The sequence below is a fragment of the Ochotona curzoniae genome, unplaced genomic scaffold, assembly GCF_017591425.1.
Source record: "Ochotona curzoniae isolate NIBS_2020 unplaced genomic scaffold, NIBS_Ocur_1.0 scaffold_3890, whole genome shotgun sequence".
Lineage (NCBI taxonomy): Eukaryota > Metazoa > Chordata > Mammalia > Lagomorpha > Ochotonidae > Ochotona > Ochotona curzoniae.
Window position 1 is genome coordinate 31,097,397 of NW_024467115.1, and position 18,366 is coordinate 31,115,762.

The window sequence follows — 18,366 nt, forward strand, 5'->3', positions numbered from 1 at the left end:
CATTACACAAATATTAATGTCTAACTTTTGTGAACTTAGCTTAGGTAAGGAACTTCTGAACTTAGTGGTAATAGGGTACTAAAAAAAAATAAAAATAAAAATAAACTTCCCTGTGTTTTTTTTAACTGTAAGGTAATATGAAACATTTATGAGTAGACACTTAGAATTCCAGGAAGCTCAGATGACTTATTCTGTGGTCACATAGCTAGTAAGTGACAAAGCAAACTAAAACCCAGCAACGTGAGGTCTGTTATTTCCCAGTGCAAAATTACAACCTCCGTGCTTTACACTATTACATAATACAACTTCATATTCAGTAAGATATTTATAAATGATTCCTCTACTTTAATCTATAATTTCAGAATTTTTGAGTAGAAAAGCCGTCAGAGGTATAATTTGTTATGATTAAAGCTATCATGTGGAATTCCAAAAAATCTGCTGGTCAGATTTTAATAAAATCAAGCAAACAGATCTCTTTGCTTTCTAAAATTTTTTTTTGCAAACATTACTTTCTTTTAGAATATTCTGTTGTCTTCAGCATTAGAAATTACAGGTAAATGCACATCTCTGAATAATTCTTTGCCCAGGAGTGTAAGTAATATGAATATTTAAACTGTTTGGTGAATGCTTGGAGATTGTCTTACATCCAGCCACTTGTCCACGATGCTTTCCATGTCTGTTCTCACCAGGATGAAATCACCACTCTGGATTTTTTTCAGCTCAGATAACAAATGTTTTCCTTTACTGGTAAAACTATCCAGTACTTTCTGTTTATTATTCATTTCATTCTTGGCAGTTTCATGCTGTGGACATAAATTAATTAATGAGTATTAAATCTAGCTTAAAACAATATTACTCTAAGAAATTTAATTATGATCAACCAAATGCAATGCCATTAGTCAATACTGCTCATTATATATACACTTAGTTATATTTCCTTAAAATACTAGAATTTTAGGATATCAATATGTCCAAAAAAAGGTTGACCTTGTTAGCATGAATTATTCACAAATAATTATGCTGCAAGAAGAATTAGGTAACGGATTAGTTGTGAGTGAAAAACAGCTCTACAATTCACTAAAATAAACATAGTTTGAATTTTACCTTGGAAAAAGCCCACTTCAGATCTTCTTGATCTTTTATAGCAGTTCTAGTTACAAGTACACTGCTGGCATTTTCTAGGACTGAAGATACAGCTGCCCTCAAGTTCTGATATTCTCTCACTAGGTCAATGAGTCCACAGCATTGGCCCTGGCTGTAATGATTACAGAAAACAAAGCATTTATTCTCCTGTATCAGTAAAGGAAGTGTGTCACTGAAGCTGGTATATCTCTCTCCATGCAAACTCACTCACAGAGGAATGCTGAAAGCATGAGGACACCATATCTCTCCATAAACAGGACGCAATAATGATGTTGATGAATATGGTTTAATTCAAATGGAACAAGATCTATGAGCTTGGGGACAACTGACATATTTATTCTTAACATCTCAAACTTATTTAGATTACTCATGGCAATTTTTGAAACACTTTTTTGTTTACTTTATAATGACATTTGTTAAAGGAAAGAAGATACAGTATAAATAAATAAAGCAAGCAAGCAAAACCCAGGAAGCACTTGATGTTTATATCTTTCTCGAACATTTCTGTGTGACAAAGTTTCACTAAGGATGAATCTCTTGAAAACTGTCAGGAGAGCATTTTTGTTTACAAGAGCAAAGTATCTATAATTCTACATTTAAGGGGTTTCTAAAGAAACAGATTTGTGTTCACTAAGATTTTGGTTAAAAAAAATTTTACTCCATTATTTTTATTTATAAGAGTGTGAAAAGAAATCATCTTAATGTTAAAAATGAATCAATCTATGATTGAAACAGTCATACCACAATCTTAAAACCGAACATTGTAAAATCTCTAAGAAGTCACAAACTAAAGAATTTTTTTAAAAGGAAAAAATTGTGTGAATGGTTAAATTTAAGAAGCCTACATTAATAATATATATCTTAAAATGTATTCACAGTTGCATTTAAGATGCTTTTGTGTATGGTGCAAAGAACACGTTTCTAATGCAGAAGTGTCTAATTCTTCCAGCACTAGTTGTTGAAACCACTGTCCTTTCTTCATCAAATTGCCTTTGTGCTTCTACTGAAAATCCATTGATCATGGGTCTATGTCTTTTGCATTTACAAGTCAATTTTAGAATGAGTTTACTAATTTCTAAAAAAAAAAAGTGAGAGTTTTGTTGTTATATTGATATAAAAATGACAACATTAAATCCAAAAAATGATCAATGCAAATGGATGCCTAATCGATACAGATACACAGATGGCAGATAAAATTTCAAACAACAACAAAAAATCACTCAGTGTCCTTTTTCAGGGTAATTCAAATGAAAAGCACAAAGTGATGTCAAGAGAACGTCATCTATCGAATATCAAATAAGAAGCTAAAAAATTGACAATATAAAGTGTTGAAAATTATAATGAGGGAATGAAATTCTCATATATCTGCACTCTGTTGAAAGTGCAAAATGATGAGTGGAATTATTTAGGAAAATAATTCAGTGACATCTTATAATGCCAAACATATACTTTACTATACAACCCAGAGACCCATTTTCTAGGTATCTGTCCAGCTTATTTAAAGAAATGAGAATTGGAACATTCACAGATATTTCTTCATGCTCATCAAACTAGAAAAAAACACAGCTGTCCATCAACTAGTCAATGGATCCCATGGATACTCATAAAAAGAATAAACAATCGATGTAGGATGCTGTGCAAAGAAAGAAGACAAATAATTATGCTCTATATGACACACTTTACACTGTGACTCTGAAAAAAGACAAAACTACAGATACAGAGAATGGCTTTAGAACTTCCAGGAATTCAAGGCGAGAGCACTGAATTTTGAGAGACAGGAGGAATTTTTTTTTTCACGGTGGCAGCACTGTTATGAAATGTGAATGTTGCCGTAGTCCCATAGTTTTGTCCAAGCTCAGAGCAGTGAGCATTTGGGGTCATGGTTAAGGTGCCACTTGGGACTTGCATTCCCCGTGTCTGACTGCCAGGGTTGCTGTGCCTGCTCTGCTTCCCATTCCAGCTCCCAGCTGACACACACCTTGGGAGACAACAAGCGATGGGACTAGGTCTCTGTGACAGCAGAGTCACACTGAGCTCTTGGTTTTGGCCTGGCCCTGTCCCAGCGAGGGGCATGTAGGCAGTGAATTAGCGGACAGAAGATTCTCTCTGCCTCCTTGCCTTTCAAATAAAGAAAAACAGAATTTAAAATAATTGAAATATTGAAGTGTACATGAGAAAGGGAATGTTTTATTGTATTTATATACTTCTATTCCATTTGAAAAGTACAATATGAGAACAAAAAAGAAAACTTAGAGTTTAAGACTCTTATTGTAGCTCCTTTTAATTGCTAACATCTGCTTTAGGGCACTGGCTTGCATGTGTAATATCTATCTCAAGACCACATGCCTGATAACTTCTGGAGGCCTGGATTTTTAAATGCGACTAAAGGTGCCAAGAGATTACTGTTGCTCACATTAAGGCAAATCAATAGGACATGGTGCAATGTCACAAAATAGGAGGAAAATAAAAAATAGAACTGGAGCATTTTTCACTTACTTTTCATGAATTAATTTTTTTGTATCATCCCAGGTGGCTTCCAGGCGGTTTATCTCTTTGTCAACTTCTGGTGCAAAAGCCACATCTTTCTGGGCAATTTGCTTAGCTTTCTCTTTGAGCCAACATAGTTCATGCTCATGGGAATTCAGTTCATCTTCTAGCTGATTAAACATTCTCAACCTGGGAATTAAATGTTATTTTATGGTTAATTTTCTTAAGGCAAGAAAGTAAAATTTCTCTCCCACAGGATATGAGGGAGAATATAGACAAAGACTGCTAGAAAAACTTGACCTGACAATCAGTGTATCTTAACTGGGAAAGATGCTTTCTGATTTTGCAGAACAGTAAATGTCATTCTACTGTACGCCTTCATCTTTCTGCTGTGCCTATATACTTTATTGTGATAGTATGATTTTGACCTGTGTACCAAGTAGGTGAATATTATTGCAAATGAAATCCTTTTGTGTCATGAGATTCAATTCACACGAATAACATTCAAGTATCACACTTGCTCCTCATCAAAATAGCTTTATAAAAAATTTGAACCTGAACGCACAACTTAATCAAAAAGATTGCCATGAGAAGCTGATTATTTGGTCTCTTACAATATTTGAGTATTTATTGCCTCAAAGAAGCTCTTTCACTCTTGGATTTTGGCATAGTTTTGTATAATTTACAAAGGGAATATCAAGATAGTACTCCACTTTATTTTCACAATGAAGAGGCTGGAGGTGGTTTTCCCAAGGGGGGCACAGGGAAGCATGGATAGATTAACTAAATCCATTAATCTAAATCTAAATTAAAATACGGCATCTGGTGGGACACCATAATTCTTATTAGTTGTTGAGGTTAGCATGAGTGCTTGCCAAATGCTTTTACCAAAAGTACTCCTGAAAATAGGACAGGAGAGAAAGTTCTATTAGCTGGGGAAAGGACATTGAAATCTACTACACAGTGAACAAAGTATGAAGGGAGTGCAGGCTTGATCGCTTGGCTTCTCGAATGCACTCACTTCGCAAAACACAAATTTGGCTTAGATCCATTTCTTTGCCCTCTTCTCCCCGAACAAGTTTCTCCATGTGGATAAACCCACCAAGTGGATTGGTATCATTGGAAACGCATAAGCACAGACCTCAAAGGGCTGCCTAGCTCCTTGCTAACCTGCTAATGCACCTGGAAAAATCACCAAAAGTGGCTCTAGGTCCTGGATCCCTTCCTTCCTCATGGGAGACCTGGATGACAGAGTCACTGGCTCCTGCCACCACTGGCTGTTGCAGCCATTTGACCAGTTCTTTCTTTCTCTCTTCCTCCCTCACTCTCAACTATCTTTTAAAAAATAAATGATATGATCTAGATGAGCTCTCATGTAAGATCTCAGAGTGGATTATAGGGAATCTTTTTCAAACTCAAGGAAGCCAAAAATATGTACTTCTCAAATGTCAAGCCAGTCATGAACTTTATCTTCAATTATTCTTTAAAAGTTGCTGCATGCAGTCCTATTAAGTTTTACACAAAAGCTAATTTGAGCATAAATAAAAAGTGCCAGCTAGCACGCACGCCTCTTCCATTACCTCTGCTGCAGAGCCTGGCGGGTGGGTTCCCTCAGGCGCTCTTTGTCCGTCCTTTCTTCAATGTCCTCGATGCTTCTCAGTAGCTCCTCTTTCTGCTCGTGGAATGCTTGCTTCAACACTCTCAGGGCATCTGCCTCACTCTGCTTGGTTCCCAGAAGGTTCTGGATCCTTTCTACTTCCACGGAGAGCTGATCGGCCATGGCTCTGCATGAAGTCCTTTGCTCGGAGCTCCCGCCTTTTAGACGATACTGGGCTTTGGCAAGGGCGCCATCCAGACCGATGGCAGTGCATTCTAAGGTTTTAACATCTCCAATAGCATCATTCAGGTCCTTCTCTAATAGCTCAGATTGTTTCTTGTTCATGCTGCTGGTTGCCTCCACTGTTTCCCGCAGCCGGTGCAGGAGTCCAGACAGAGAGGCATGGCTCTGTAAGAATTCTGTCAACTGGGACAGGGCAAGCTGCCTCCTCCCCACAACCTGGCTGGCCTCCTCAAACAGCTGGAAGCAGTCCTCTGCCTTGCCCTGCAGCAGGTGGAGGTCCTCAGCTCGGCCCAGAGAACCCAGCTTGACTAGGTGGCCCTGCAGGCTCTGCAGGTCTCCCTTTTTGCCTTCTACTTCCGCTGCATGGTCCTGAAAGGGAAGAGAAAGGGGCTGATGTCTCAGGGACACAACCATTTATGAGATGGATGCACTGCAGATTTTGTGATGTCAACTTACATTCCAAGTGTAATACAGGCTGCAGCATGTACAAGTTATTTATGGCAATTAGGTTTTGGAAATGTTCATAAAATATCTCATTTTCCTCATTTGGTTATTTCATATAAAACACAATTCTGAATTGCTTTGTGAGTAGAAACTATCCATTATAACATACTGATTATTTGGAAGATGTTTTTGAAAGAGGGAGACCCAGAGAGAGCTCTTCTATTGCTAGCCTATCCCCCCGATGTCTGCAATGGCCAGAGCTGGGTTGGTCTGAAGCTGAGAGCCGGGAGCTTCTTGCAGATTTTCCAGATGGATTCAGGGGCTCAAGGTCTTAGCCTACCTGCACACCGTTTTCCAAGGCTGCAAGTGGGGAATTGTATAAGAAGTGGAGCAGCCGGGACTCAACCCAGCACTCAGCTGAAGATTTTTACAAGCTACCTAATACAGAATATGTTTATAACATTGAATACATTTTCAGGGTAGGCATTTGAGGAATGATTGAGCCACAAGTTAGGATGCCCGCAGCAGAGGGCCTGGTCCAAGTCCTAGCTCTGTTCCCAGCTCCTCACCTTCTGTTAAGGCAGTGCTTGAGAGGCAACCATCAATGGCTCACGCAGTTAGTTCCCTAACTCTCATGTGGGGGACCTGGACAGAGTTCCTGGTTTCTGACTTCAGCTTGTTCTTGCCCTACACAACGAGGACATTCGGGAAGTGAAGCCAAAGATGGGAGCCTTCTGTCTCCCTGCCTGTCTCTTTGTGTTTCTAGTAAATAAAAAAATTAAATATTGTATATACAAATGCATATATATATATATACATACATATACATATATATGTGAGTGTAATGGTATGGCTAATTTTTTTTTCTTTAATTTTTGCTTTTCATGATAGTTTCTTAGGCTCAGGGAATTCCTCTTCCACCCTCCCCATTCCCCAGTGTGTTCCCCTAAATAACAATAGCATAATCCTTCCACTACAGTCACAAGTCCATCATTCTGCTATTTATATCATGGCATTGTAGGCACAGATAATGGCAAGAAGTCCAGCATCCTATCGTCAAGTTTCACTGGGGGTGTGTGGGCAGAGATGCATACTGCAATGTATCTTCACTTCACAGTCTATTTGCCCCATTGTACGGTCCATCTAGATAAATATATGTATACATATGTTTGTATATATATGTATGTATATATGATCTTGTATTTTGCATGAAGGCTGCCTTATATCACAGAGTCCTTTCGAGATTGGATTAATTTCAAAATGCAGTTAATTCTAGCAGAGTTTGTCGAAGGAGGAGATACTCCAAGATGCACAGTAGCATCCTTTCAGAGGTGAAGATTTGAAAAAATCTTAGTTGCCCCTTTAACGCAGGGCAGAGCAGAGCAGACCATCCAAGGGGGTTTGACTGCCTCACCAGGACTCCTGCTTACACCTCACTGCCTCCCATCCTGAAGAAACAGATCAACAAACCATCACGAGGTAATCAATGAGCAAGTGCTAAATGTTTTAAGTGTTGTCATAAGCACATTAGGTAGCTTATCTTAAATACCCAATTAATAATCACATCATTTTTTCTACATTTTTGGATAGCATATAGAATTCATAAAAGGTAAAATCACAAATATTAAACCACTTTAAATGTAAATCATAACTCAAACTAGATTGTTCAGAGTGCAAGCATTCAGTTTTCGGTTTGAACATTGGAATAAAACATAGTAGCTAGCTTAAAAATGGGTCTTCACATCATTTTATCCTAAAAACAATCACTATTTTACAAAGGTAAAATAAGGTGGTTGCTTATTTAATGAAAAATGACTTTGCCTATGTATTTGCATTAACATTGCCCGGACAGAGAAGCTCAATTGTCTGAATGTTTTCAAATGAGGAAGAAGCTGAATTGCCGCTGTGTGTTTCACACAGATGCTCCATCCCGTTGTAACCCAAGAACCTTTCTTAATGGGCAACATGTTCTTCGGTCCAAAAAGAACACACTTTACCTTGTGCCGAGTGAGAGCCACCTGCTGGTCTGCCATGCTGATCTCAGAAGTGGTTTGTAATTCACCCAGAAACAGCTTAATCCACACGGAAAAGGAAAGCAGCAGCTCATCAAACTGCTGGTGTTCAGCCAGCACAGACCGAAGAAAGTTAACCCTGTGGAGGAGAGCAGGCTGCTGTGACGCCCGAGCGAGCAGAGCCCATGACACATTTAGGGACATGAACTTACATCAAGGCAGCAATCGATACTTCCCCGTCCTGATCCTCTCACCGCATCCCTGTCACAGTTACCACTGCCACATGCTCCCAAATCCATATCTTATTCACCACATCCGGTCTGTTTTCCCATCAGTGCCTCTGCAGGCACAGACTCTGGAACCTTCTCTATTTCTAATACCCTAATCCTGGTTGAAATAACATCTCCTACCCAGCATAAAACTTAGCATCATCTGGATCAGCCTTGTGCATTGACTTGCTTAATTGTATATTCACCTTTTCCCTGCTCCCTTCTGTGACCCTATAATGAGAGCAAGGATTTGCTGGACTGGTTCACCGTTAAACCTCTAGCACCCATAGAGGTGCCTGGTTTAGGGTCAGAGATGAACTGGGAATAATGTAATAAATGAACTCAGAAGGTGTTTGCTGAATGAGGGAAGGATAAAAACGTCTGGGAAGGCTAAAGGCTTGTCTAGGACTACACAGTAAATGGCAGCCATTTAAAGGAAATGTGTCCTCTTTGATCAGAAAGGAGTAGATAGATAATTGGTAGCCATCAAAATAAAATCGAATACACCTGTATAACAGATATAATACCCACTCTCCCTGTTTGCCCTACATCATCTAGACTGAAATGAACTAGAGGCAGTGGCATGTGTGCAACACCTCTGTTGGAAAAGCAGCTTAAGAGGCAAAGCTTTAGTTACCAGCTTCTTCCCGCTCTCAAACTGTTCAGTCAATAAACAAGCATTACAAATCTACTTTGCGTAATACATTTCAACTGATCAAAATGTTCGCTCTGATTTCAACAAAAATGTAGTATAATTGTTAGAGATTTATTTTTATATTAAATATACTTCTTGAATTATTTAATGGTACACTTCCTTAGGCTTTGGGGTTTCCCTCCCCCCCACACACACTCCAAAAGACTTGGATATTAAAATGATTCACCAGTTTTGTCTGTGATATTCTCTGATAAGCTGAGTTAAGTTCAAACAAACCAACTATGCTTTCGTTCCTTCCACACTCATCAGTCAAAAGCCAGAGCGCAGGGCAGTAACTGCTTCGGCACCAACCGTTTGCTCATCAGCTGTGGCAAATCTCTCCATCTCTCATCCAGCTGCTCCAAGTGCTGTGCCATCATCTCCACGTCGTCTTTGGAGGCCACCGAGAACAGGGACTCCTTCAGCTGCACAAGACAGCTATAGGAGGGGCCCTGAGACGCTGCTTCGTTCTGCAAAGCCTGAAGGCAACAGAACGCATCACACAGGTGGAACAGAACACATCACACAGGTGGAACAGAACACATCACACAGGTGGAACAGAACGCATCACACAGGTGGAACAGAACACATCACACAGGTGGAACAGAATGCATCACACAGGTGGAACAGAACGCATCACACAGGTGGAACAGAATGAATCACACAGGTGGAACAGAATGCATCACACAGGTGGAACAGAACGCATCACACAGGTGGAACAGAACACATCACACAGGTGGAACAGAATGAATCACACAGGTAGAACAGAACACATCACACAGGTGGAACAGAACACATCACACAGGTGGAACAGAATGAATCACACAGGTGGAACAGAATGAATCACACAGGTGGAACAGAACGCATCACACAGGTGGAACAGAATGCATCACACAGGTAGAACAGAACACATCACACAGGTGGAACAGAATGAATCACACAGGTGGAACAGAACGCATCACACAGGTGGAACAGAACGCATCACACAGGTTGGTCCATCGAGAAACACTACAGGACAAGGTGCATGCCACCAAAGGTTTGTGTTCTAGCTTGGGCTGAAGAACATTTTATTACTTGGTTATTATTATTACTATGACTATTATTACTATTATTAAATTTACTTAAGGGGTAGACACACACACACACATAAGACAGGCAGACTTTTATTTGCTGCCTTACTTCCTCAAATTCCCACAATACCAGGGCTGGTCCTAAACCAAATCCAGAAACTGGAAAATCAACCTCGGGCTTCCACATGAATGACACAGAGCCAAGTGTTTGAGCCATCACCTGCTGCCTCCTCGGGTGCAAACCAACAGGAAGCTAGAATAGGGAACATTTGGGACTGGAGTGTCGGCACTCCAATATGGGATGTGGGAATCCTGAGTGCTGCCGTAACCACTCTCCCAAATGCCTGTCCGTATCATTTGATTTAGACATGGAAACACTTCACCTTTTTTTTTAAGGTTTATTTTATTTTCAATTGGAAAGTTATATATACAGAAAGAAGGAGAGACAGAGAAGAAGATCTTCTGTCCACTGATTCACTTCCCAAGCAGCCACAATGGCTGGAGCTGTGCCAATCTGAAACCAGGAGCCAGGAGGCTCTTCCAGGTCTCCCACATGGGTGCAGGGTCCCAAGGCTTTGGGCCATCCTCAACTGCTTTCCAAGGCTGCAAGCAGGGCGCTGGATGGGAAGTGGGGCCACCAGGGACTAGAACTGGTGCCCATATGGGATCCTAGTGTGTGTGAGCTGTGGACTTTAGCCACTGGGCTATTGCTCCAGGTCCAGAAACACTTTATCTTTAACGCAAATGTTTGAATACTACTAGAATGGAGTGAATCTTACAAAATCTAAATTACATTAAATTATAATAATGTAGAAGTCGTTGACTCATTTTCATGGTACAGAGCCAAAATCCATTAAGTCTCTTCAGCACTGTGGTCAAAAATCCAAGTTGATTCTAAGAGATAACCACTCATTCCAACAGAGAACACCATAACACGGTGTTAAGGGAGATAATTACAGCACGGCTCATGGTGGATGCCTGTCCCAAGGGAGCCAATGAATGAGCAAAGGTACCACGAAGCAGACCCTGGATTGTGCTGAGTCACATTTGGCCCACAGGAGAGAAGTGTGGCTGGTGCAGTGTGTGGCCGCACCAGGACTGCAAACTCCCCACCATCTCCCAACTCGTTTCCACGTAGTGACACACAGGAACACGGCTTCAGTGTACAAATGTCTTTATCCTCATGTGCCTTAAAACTTTCAGAATGGAGCTAGAGCGTCCCCTCTTGGAACGCCTTACATGTGCTGGTAAAAATAAACCTGTGGTACCAGAATCCCATATGGGCCCTGGTTCTAATCTTGCTCCATGCTAATGTCTGGGAAAGGAGTGGGGGAGTGGGCCAAGTGCTTGGGCCCCTATACCCACGTGGGAGAATTAGGAGAAGCCCGTGGCATCCAGGTTTTGCCTGGTCCTGCTCTGGCCTCTGCTACTGATTGGAAGTGAACCAACAAAGAGAAGACCTCTTTCTTCCTTTCTCCCCACCCACTATAACATTGTCTTTCAAATAAAAATAAACACAGTGGGCCCGGCACAGTGGCGCAAGTGGTTAAGGTCCTTGCCTTGCACACCCGGGATCCCATATGGAGGCCGGTTCTAATCCCGGCAGCCCCGCTTGCTTCCCTTCCAGCTCCCTGCCTGTGGCCCGGGAAAGCAGTCCAGGACAGCCCAAAGCTTTGGGACCCTGCACCCGCGTGGGAGTCCCGGAAGAGTCTCCTGGCTTCGGATCAGCATAGCATCAGCCGTTGCGCTCACTTGGGGAGTGAATCATTGGACGGAAGATCTTCCTCTCTGTCTCTCCTCTGTATATCCGCCTTTCCAATAAAAAAAATAATAAAAATAAATCTTTAAAAAAATAAACACATTAAAAGAAGAGGAGGAGGAGGAGGGAGGGGGATGAGGAAGAAGAGCCAGACTGTGAACTAAAGACAGGATTTTTCTCAGTGGAGGAAAGAGTCGCTGCTGCTTTCTGATGAGAACCTGTTCGGGAAGGTGGGAACATCAGTGTCTAACGAGCTTGGAAGGTAGAACGCAGAATACAGAGGACAGTCATGGTTAGGGAGGGAAAAAGGACGCTCTGATCAAGGCTATCTAGAAGTGATCACAAAAAGCAAAGGAGCTGAGCTTCACCCCAGGCTTACCGTGAAGTTTGATGGGAGAAAACTGGGTTATAAATCTAATGTGACAAATTTCTTCTGAGAAGCGATTTTGTCTGTTGAGGACTTTTGGTTTTTTGTTTGCTTTTTCATAGTCAGCGCCACTTACAGAAAATTACTAACCTCCAAACATCAGCAATATTACTTCTAGCTTCCATAACATTAAAATATTTGCGAGTTAATTAGCTGGCTTTTACAAGAATGCAATAAGCTGTGTTTTTTTTTTTTTGCATTTTTGTCTACCTGAATTTCTGCACATTCACTTTTAAGAATTGCCTGAAGGTGAAACCTCCCTACCTTTTACTACCCGTCACTTTTTTTTAGTAAAACTTCACATACGTGTGTGTCGGATTATCCCTACACTCAGCTTTCACAATCATTAACTGACAACCAAGCGTGTTTGAGCTACACCTGTTTTCTGCCCCTCTTTGGTCAACTCTGCCAACATCATCTCTGTTCAAATGTGAGAAGACTCCGCGCCATAGGATTTCTAGCCCATCAGAGAAATTGACTAGCACAAAGTCCCTGTCATCATTACTTCTCCTTCCAGGGCGACACTGCTGCATTGAGGGGACCCTCGCTTTATGTGACAATGCAAGGGCCACAAAGCCAACCCCACGTTAAGTTGGATGCAGGTTTCTTCAGTTATTTTTTTTAAGAGAATGAAGACATAACAGAGCGTTTGGTCTCCCAGCCGTGAACCTCCCTGGACTCGCCTGTACTAGTTGAAGTTCACGCTCCACCTTGACTCTGTCGCTCAAGAGATCTGTCGCCGGAGAAGTGGCTATCGCTTCGCACCGCTCCAGCCATGTCATAAAGGACAGCAGCTCTTTTTCCAACCTATGGCCATCAGAGAAAAGACACGTGTTGACCCAACATTGCCGTGTTAAAGGATGAGACATTTCTGAAGTTGGAGTGTCCAACCAGGGTCATTATAAATGAGCCAGTGCGAGTCATTTCACTCTGAATAATTTGTATGATCAATATGAATCCCCTCAACCCTGGAAGATCTTCATCTTCTATGGAGGTCAATGACCCCCAAAATATACAAATGAGTTTCTGTGTTTTACAACTGGAATGGTAAGTCCCACCTCTTAAAGAAGATTTATCCCAGAATTTCCTACTTACCAGTTGAAGAAGCTCAAGACAAAAACCAAGTTTAGGGTCCAGTGTGATAGCCTAGTGGCTAAAGTTCTCACCCTGGATGTGTCAAGTTCTAACCCTGGCGGCCCCACTTCCCATCCAGCTCCCTGCTTGTGGCCTGAGAAAGCAGTGGAGGACAGCCCAAAGCCTTGGGGCCCTGCATGTGTTTGGAAGACTCAGAAAAGGCTCCATGCTTGGGGAGTAAATCATTGGATAGATCTTCTTGTCTCTCCTCCTCTCTGTATATCTGAGCTCACAATAAAAATAAATAAATCTTTGAAAAAAAAACAAAAACAAAAACAAAAACAAAACAGCTTACCTCTGCCAGTGGGCCAGCAGGGTCCCCAGCAGAGCCTGCCTCTCTTTCGCCCTCTTTAGAGACTCCTCATATCGCTGGCTCAGAGCCACAGCCTCTTGCACGCAGGAGTCCCTGCTTGCCACCTTCTGGGCACTGGCTGAGAAGGCAGTCACGGTGCTGCTCAGCGCCTCCAGGCCCTGGCAGAGGTCCTACAAACACAAATGGAACATGGGGGTTCTGAGACGTGCAGTGGCAATTAGGAGCAGTAAAAGATCAACAGCAACTAAAAACTGCACAACCGTAACAAAACTTGCAATAAAAATCATTTAAAATGTAGTTATGTTTGGTATTTTCCATTGAGTACTCTTAGGCCACAGCTCAGTGTAAGTAGCTAGAACTACAAGGAAGCTGCTGTACAGCAAACACACCAGATTCAGCAAGGAGACAAAGGATCTGGCGCCCCATCATCACAAAATGCTTTCCCTCTGACATCATCGGCAGCAACGGCACCAATGATTGATGGCAAACACAGCTCTCCTCCATCTCCATCCAGTGGGAGCTTCCAGCTCTGCCCTGAGCCTGCTCCGCGCTTCCTGGATGTGCTCCGCAGAGGCTGTCCACAAGGGAGAGTGGGCCCCTCTGCATCCGACCAACTCCAGCTCTCTCTCAACATTCTGGCATTTTCATGAGCATTATGAGTCCTTTTCTACTGACTTTGTATTTAAAGGAAACCACTTTCTTAAAAATATTTTTATTGGAAACTCAGATTTACAGAGAAAAGGAGAGACAGGGAGAAAGATTTTCTATCTGCTGGTTCACTCTTCAAGTAGCTACAATCACTGCAGCTGAGTCAATTTGAAGCCAAAAGGCAGGAGCTTCTGCTGTATCTCCCTCATGAGTACAGAGTCCCAAGGCTTTTGGCCATCCTCCAATGCTTTGGGAACTGAATGGGAAGTGGAGCAGCTGGGACGATAACTGGCATCCACAAGGGATCCCAGTGTATGCAAGACAAGGACGTAATAAAGCCACTAGGCTACCGTGTTATCTTTGTTAAAATAATCTCCTGGCACCAGGTACCAGTGCAGCACTGGGTTGAGCATTGTGTGGATGGACTCTTCGTTCTCATAAGAATAACAGACACATACGGTCATTACGCTGATTTTACAGGTGGCAACATCAAGACAGAGAAAAATAACTTAGGGCCAGCAGCGGGGGTACTGCAGGCTAAGCTTCTGCCTGTGGTGCCAGCAATACCAGCATCCCATAGAGGTGACGGTTCCAATCCTGGCTGTTCCATATCTGATTCAGTACCCTGCTTATGGTTTGGGAAAGCAGTGGATAATGGTCCAAGGCCTTGGGACCTGCAGCTGTATGTGAGAGCTGAAGAGTCTCTGGCTCTGGTTTCAGAGCAGCCCCAGCTCTGGGTCTTGTGGTCACTTGGAGAGTGAGCTAGCGGAGAGATCTTTGTCTCTCCTCTCTCTGTAACTCTATCTTTCAAATAAAAAAATCAATAAATCATAACAAAGGAAATCTATTATTGGAAAAAAAAATAGAATGCTATTCTCTCCTGAGTTGCATTACTAACCTTTTGTCTATTAAAATAGTCTACCAAACAGATTTTTCTTTTGAAAGGATTAAAAAACCTTAACTCCCAAGCTAAATGGCCACCCTATCAAATACATTCTAAATAAACACTCTTTTCATGTATATTTTAGTTAGAACTTATTTATATAGTCACATTTCTTACATGAAGTGAATGTTCGAACTATATAATGTGTGAACATGAAAGTCTTTCCAACTTATTTTTCATAAAAATATTGACTGTTTTGTTTTCAAGTAGGAATGATCAAATTTTCAGCTGAAATGTTAGAGCATATTCTTACCATATGTTCTTGGAGTACTTTGTATGTTTCTGTAGCTGAAGAACATATTTTAATTGGACCACAAAGCTTATCTTCAAATTCAGACACAGACAGCTGGATCTAAAACATGAGTCGAAATCAAAAACACTGGTGACAAAAATATAGCACAAGACTAAAAAGATGACAAAGCAATTTTCTTACATTTTATAATCAGCATTCAATGCAGTAATAAAATTCATTTTAAAATGCACAAAATCAGTGGGCTTTGTTATTTGAAAAAAATCAGGCTACATGACCATTTGAATGGCAATGTATAATACATACACACCACTACGTATGATTATAGGAATGCTTATAATTTTGATAATCATTGATAACTGGATTAACAGATGGTAAATTGCATCTCGTTTGTTCCATTACTCGCAGCTTTACTGCCGTTCTTTAAAATTGCGATGAGAGATGCAAAGCAGCATCCAGGGAGCGGTTCGTACCTTCCTGAGATTCTCGTCAAACTTGTGCTGCTGAGCCAGATGCGCCAGCGCCGTCCCCTCCAGGCTCTGCGCGCGCTCCCGCAGCTCTTCGCGGTACCTCCTCACTTGGGTCAGTTTGGCTTTGATTCGAGCAGACTCTCCAGTGGTAATAAACTGAGCCAAAGACTGAACTTCTTCTTCTAAGCCTGCAATGCTGCCCATCTTGCTTTCTATTTCCTGAATGGTGACCTGATGTTTGAAACAAGAAACACTGAATGTAGGCTGAGCAAGCATGGCTTTCTGAATGAATGATCTCAGAGACAGAAAAGCAAGGGAAATTCCCTTTGCAGATTCGCACATTTGAGCAGAAAGCAGCTGCGGGGTAACACCTTGCTCCCTGACCCCAAGGGGGACGAAGAGGCAGACACAGCGAGTACAAGGCAGCAGGGCTGCACTGGCTGGCCACAGGGTAAAGTGAAGCAGCTATGGGGCTCAGAGGGAGACTTTCCAGTGTACCTGGAGATGCAGAGAGCCACCTGCTGGCCTTACCACCATGCACTGTCATTGACTGACCTTGGGAAGGAATGTTCTAGCAACTCTGGGGAATGTAAACATTGACACTCATTTCAGTCTCCCAAACATGTAGCTGCTATTTCATGTTTTGCCTGAACAAGGTTTCCTGGTTGCATTTCTGGTTCAAACCAGTCTTTTGAAAATGTGTCAACTGTTTTCCATGTCTATGATTTCCACATTTAGAACGGATTTTCTGGTCCCATCTCAGACTCATCATGTTTAAGGAGGGATCTAAGATTTCACTTATTCAAAAATTCTCTGAGAAGTGGACACGGTAGTGTCAGGGACTCCTCGGCTGTACCTCTTTCATTTTCCTCCCCAGGAAGAAACCCGCACACTGGGAATTTAATCTGAGGCACAGATGACATAACACACATTAGCATGTGCCTGGAAAGTACCAGAGAACTACTACAGGACGTGTCTATCCCTCAGAAACATTTGTGTATAAGAAAAGTAAAATTGTATCTTTGAGGAAAAGGACTAAACCATTCCATCACAACAGTGCAAAATTTTAGACAAATCTCCACAAAGAATCTAAATGAAAACTGCCATGTTAGAAAAAACATTTGTGACTTCTGTTAATATTATACTCTTACAGGACAGTAAGCTTCAGGTAGATATTGCTTATTTTTCATGTGTGACAAACAGCAGAATAGCTGATGACTTATTGTTTAATAGTTTTTTTTTAATCCTAATTTTAGAAAAAAAAATTACCCATAAATTCAAGATATAGGTCTTCTATAACTGTTCTATGTGTCACAGGAATACTAATCCATCTCAGTAAGACGTTCAACCCATCGCATTGTTGGTTTCTGGATAACAAGAGGAGACGTGTGTGTGTGTGTGTGTGTGTGTGTGTGTGTGTGTGTGTGTGTGTGTGTGTGTGTGTGTGTGTGCTGCTTAGCCACAGGCAGTGAGGAACAAAAAACCAGTCCCACGGAAGTGCCCTCAACGCTCAGTGGAAATTGGCTTCAGGCATCTATCCTCGAAGCAAGGTAAATGCTTTGTTAATTTTAATCTCAAATGAAGAAAGTTATGGTAAAAATACTGCTCTCTCTGTAATATTTTCTCTAAGAGTTCTCTCTTTGGAAATGGAATGAGCCTGGTCAGCCTGCTGCCCTGGAACAGATATCTCTGTTCCCTCTCTTCCCGTAGACGCATGTTCCTTTGTATATATCCTCAGCTAATACATCTTTGGATAATCTTCCACACGGCATATGGGACATATAAAATGCAGCATTCTTCTAGTCCAATGGCATGGTCATCACACGTGAATATTTACATCTTTAATAGATATAAACATAGTCTATGCTATTTCATCCTGCGGAGATGAACAGAGGTGACCCTGGACCGTGGGTGTGGTTCAGAGGTCTGAGAACACGTGTTACGACAGCAGTAAATGAATCCTAGTCAGGGCATAGATATTTAGAAGCATATTTTCATTTTTTAAAAGGGAAAATATTGGAGACCAAACTATTCAAATGTGAGAATTTAGGGGAAATGCTTGGGCGTCAGATATCTACGACAGGTTTAAAGGTTTAAATGATTTCTTGAATGTTCTTCATCATGTTGCATCTATCTTTCCCAGCAGACAAGGCAGACTGTGGGCCCCGCATCTCACGTACCCACGGTGACAGGAGGCCTGGGCCAGGCAAGGAGCAGCGACACAACCTTGCACCCGCCCACCTGACACATGGCATAGCTTGTTCTGTCATTATGTAACATGTTTTCTCGCCTCACCACTTATTTCGCTCTTTTAGATTGAACAAAATGGCAGAGGGACTTTCTTTCCCCATCCCCACCAATGAAAGGTTAAAACAAAGGCAGAGGAATTGATTTTAAAAAGGATTGACTGAATTTTGAAAATGTGTAAATTTCATAAAAATAAAGCAAAGGAGATGAGCACCC

At 41.6% G+C, this 18,366-nt stretch overlaps 1 protein-coding gene across 1 annotated transcript in view; it reads right to left on the reverse strand.

The window, feature by feature from the left end:
• Nucleotides 1-18,366, reverse strand: part of SYNE1 (spectrin repeat containing nuclear envelope protein 1) — a 444,597-nt gene that overhangs the window by 250,702 nt on the left and 175,529 nt on the right. The window contains exons 35-44 of the mRNA XM_040965176.1: nucleotides 15,907-16,134; nucleotides 15,437-15,535; nucleotides 13,575-13,762; nucleotides 12,829-12,952; nucleotides 9,202-9,368; nucleotides 7,912-8,065; nucleotides 5,211-5,839; nucleotides 3,640-3,819; nucleotides 1,105-1,255; nucleotides 645-803 (exon numbers count right to left, since the gene is read on the reverse strand). Of these exons, the coding sequence (XP_040821110.1) occupies nucleotides 645-803; nucleotides 1,105-1,255; nucleotides 3,640-3,819; nucleotides 5,211-5,839; nucleotides 7,912-8,065; nucleotides 9,202-9,368; nucleotides 12,829-12,952; nucleotides 13,575-13,762; nucleotides 15,437-15,535; nucleotides 15,907-16,134 (2,079 nt within the window). The remainder of the gene's footprint in view (nucleotides 1-644; nucleotides 804-1,104; nucleotides 1,256-3,639; nucleotides 3,820-5,210; nucleotides 5,840-7,911; nucleotides 8,066-9,201; nucleotides 9,369-12,828; nucleotides 12,953-13,574; nucleotides 13,763-15,436; nucleotides 15,536-15,906; nucleotides 16,135-18,366) is intronic.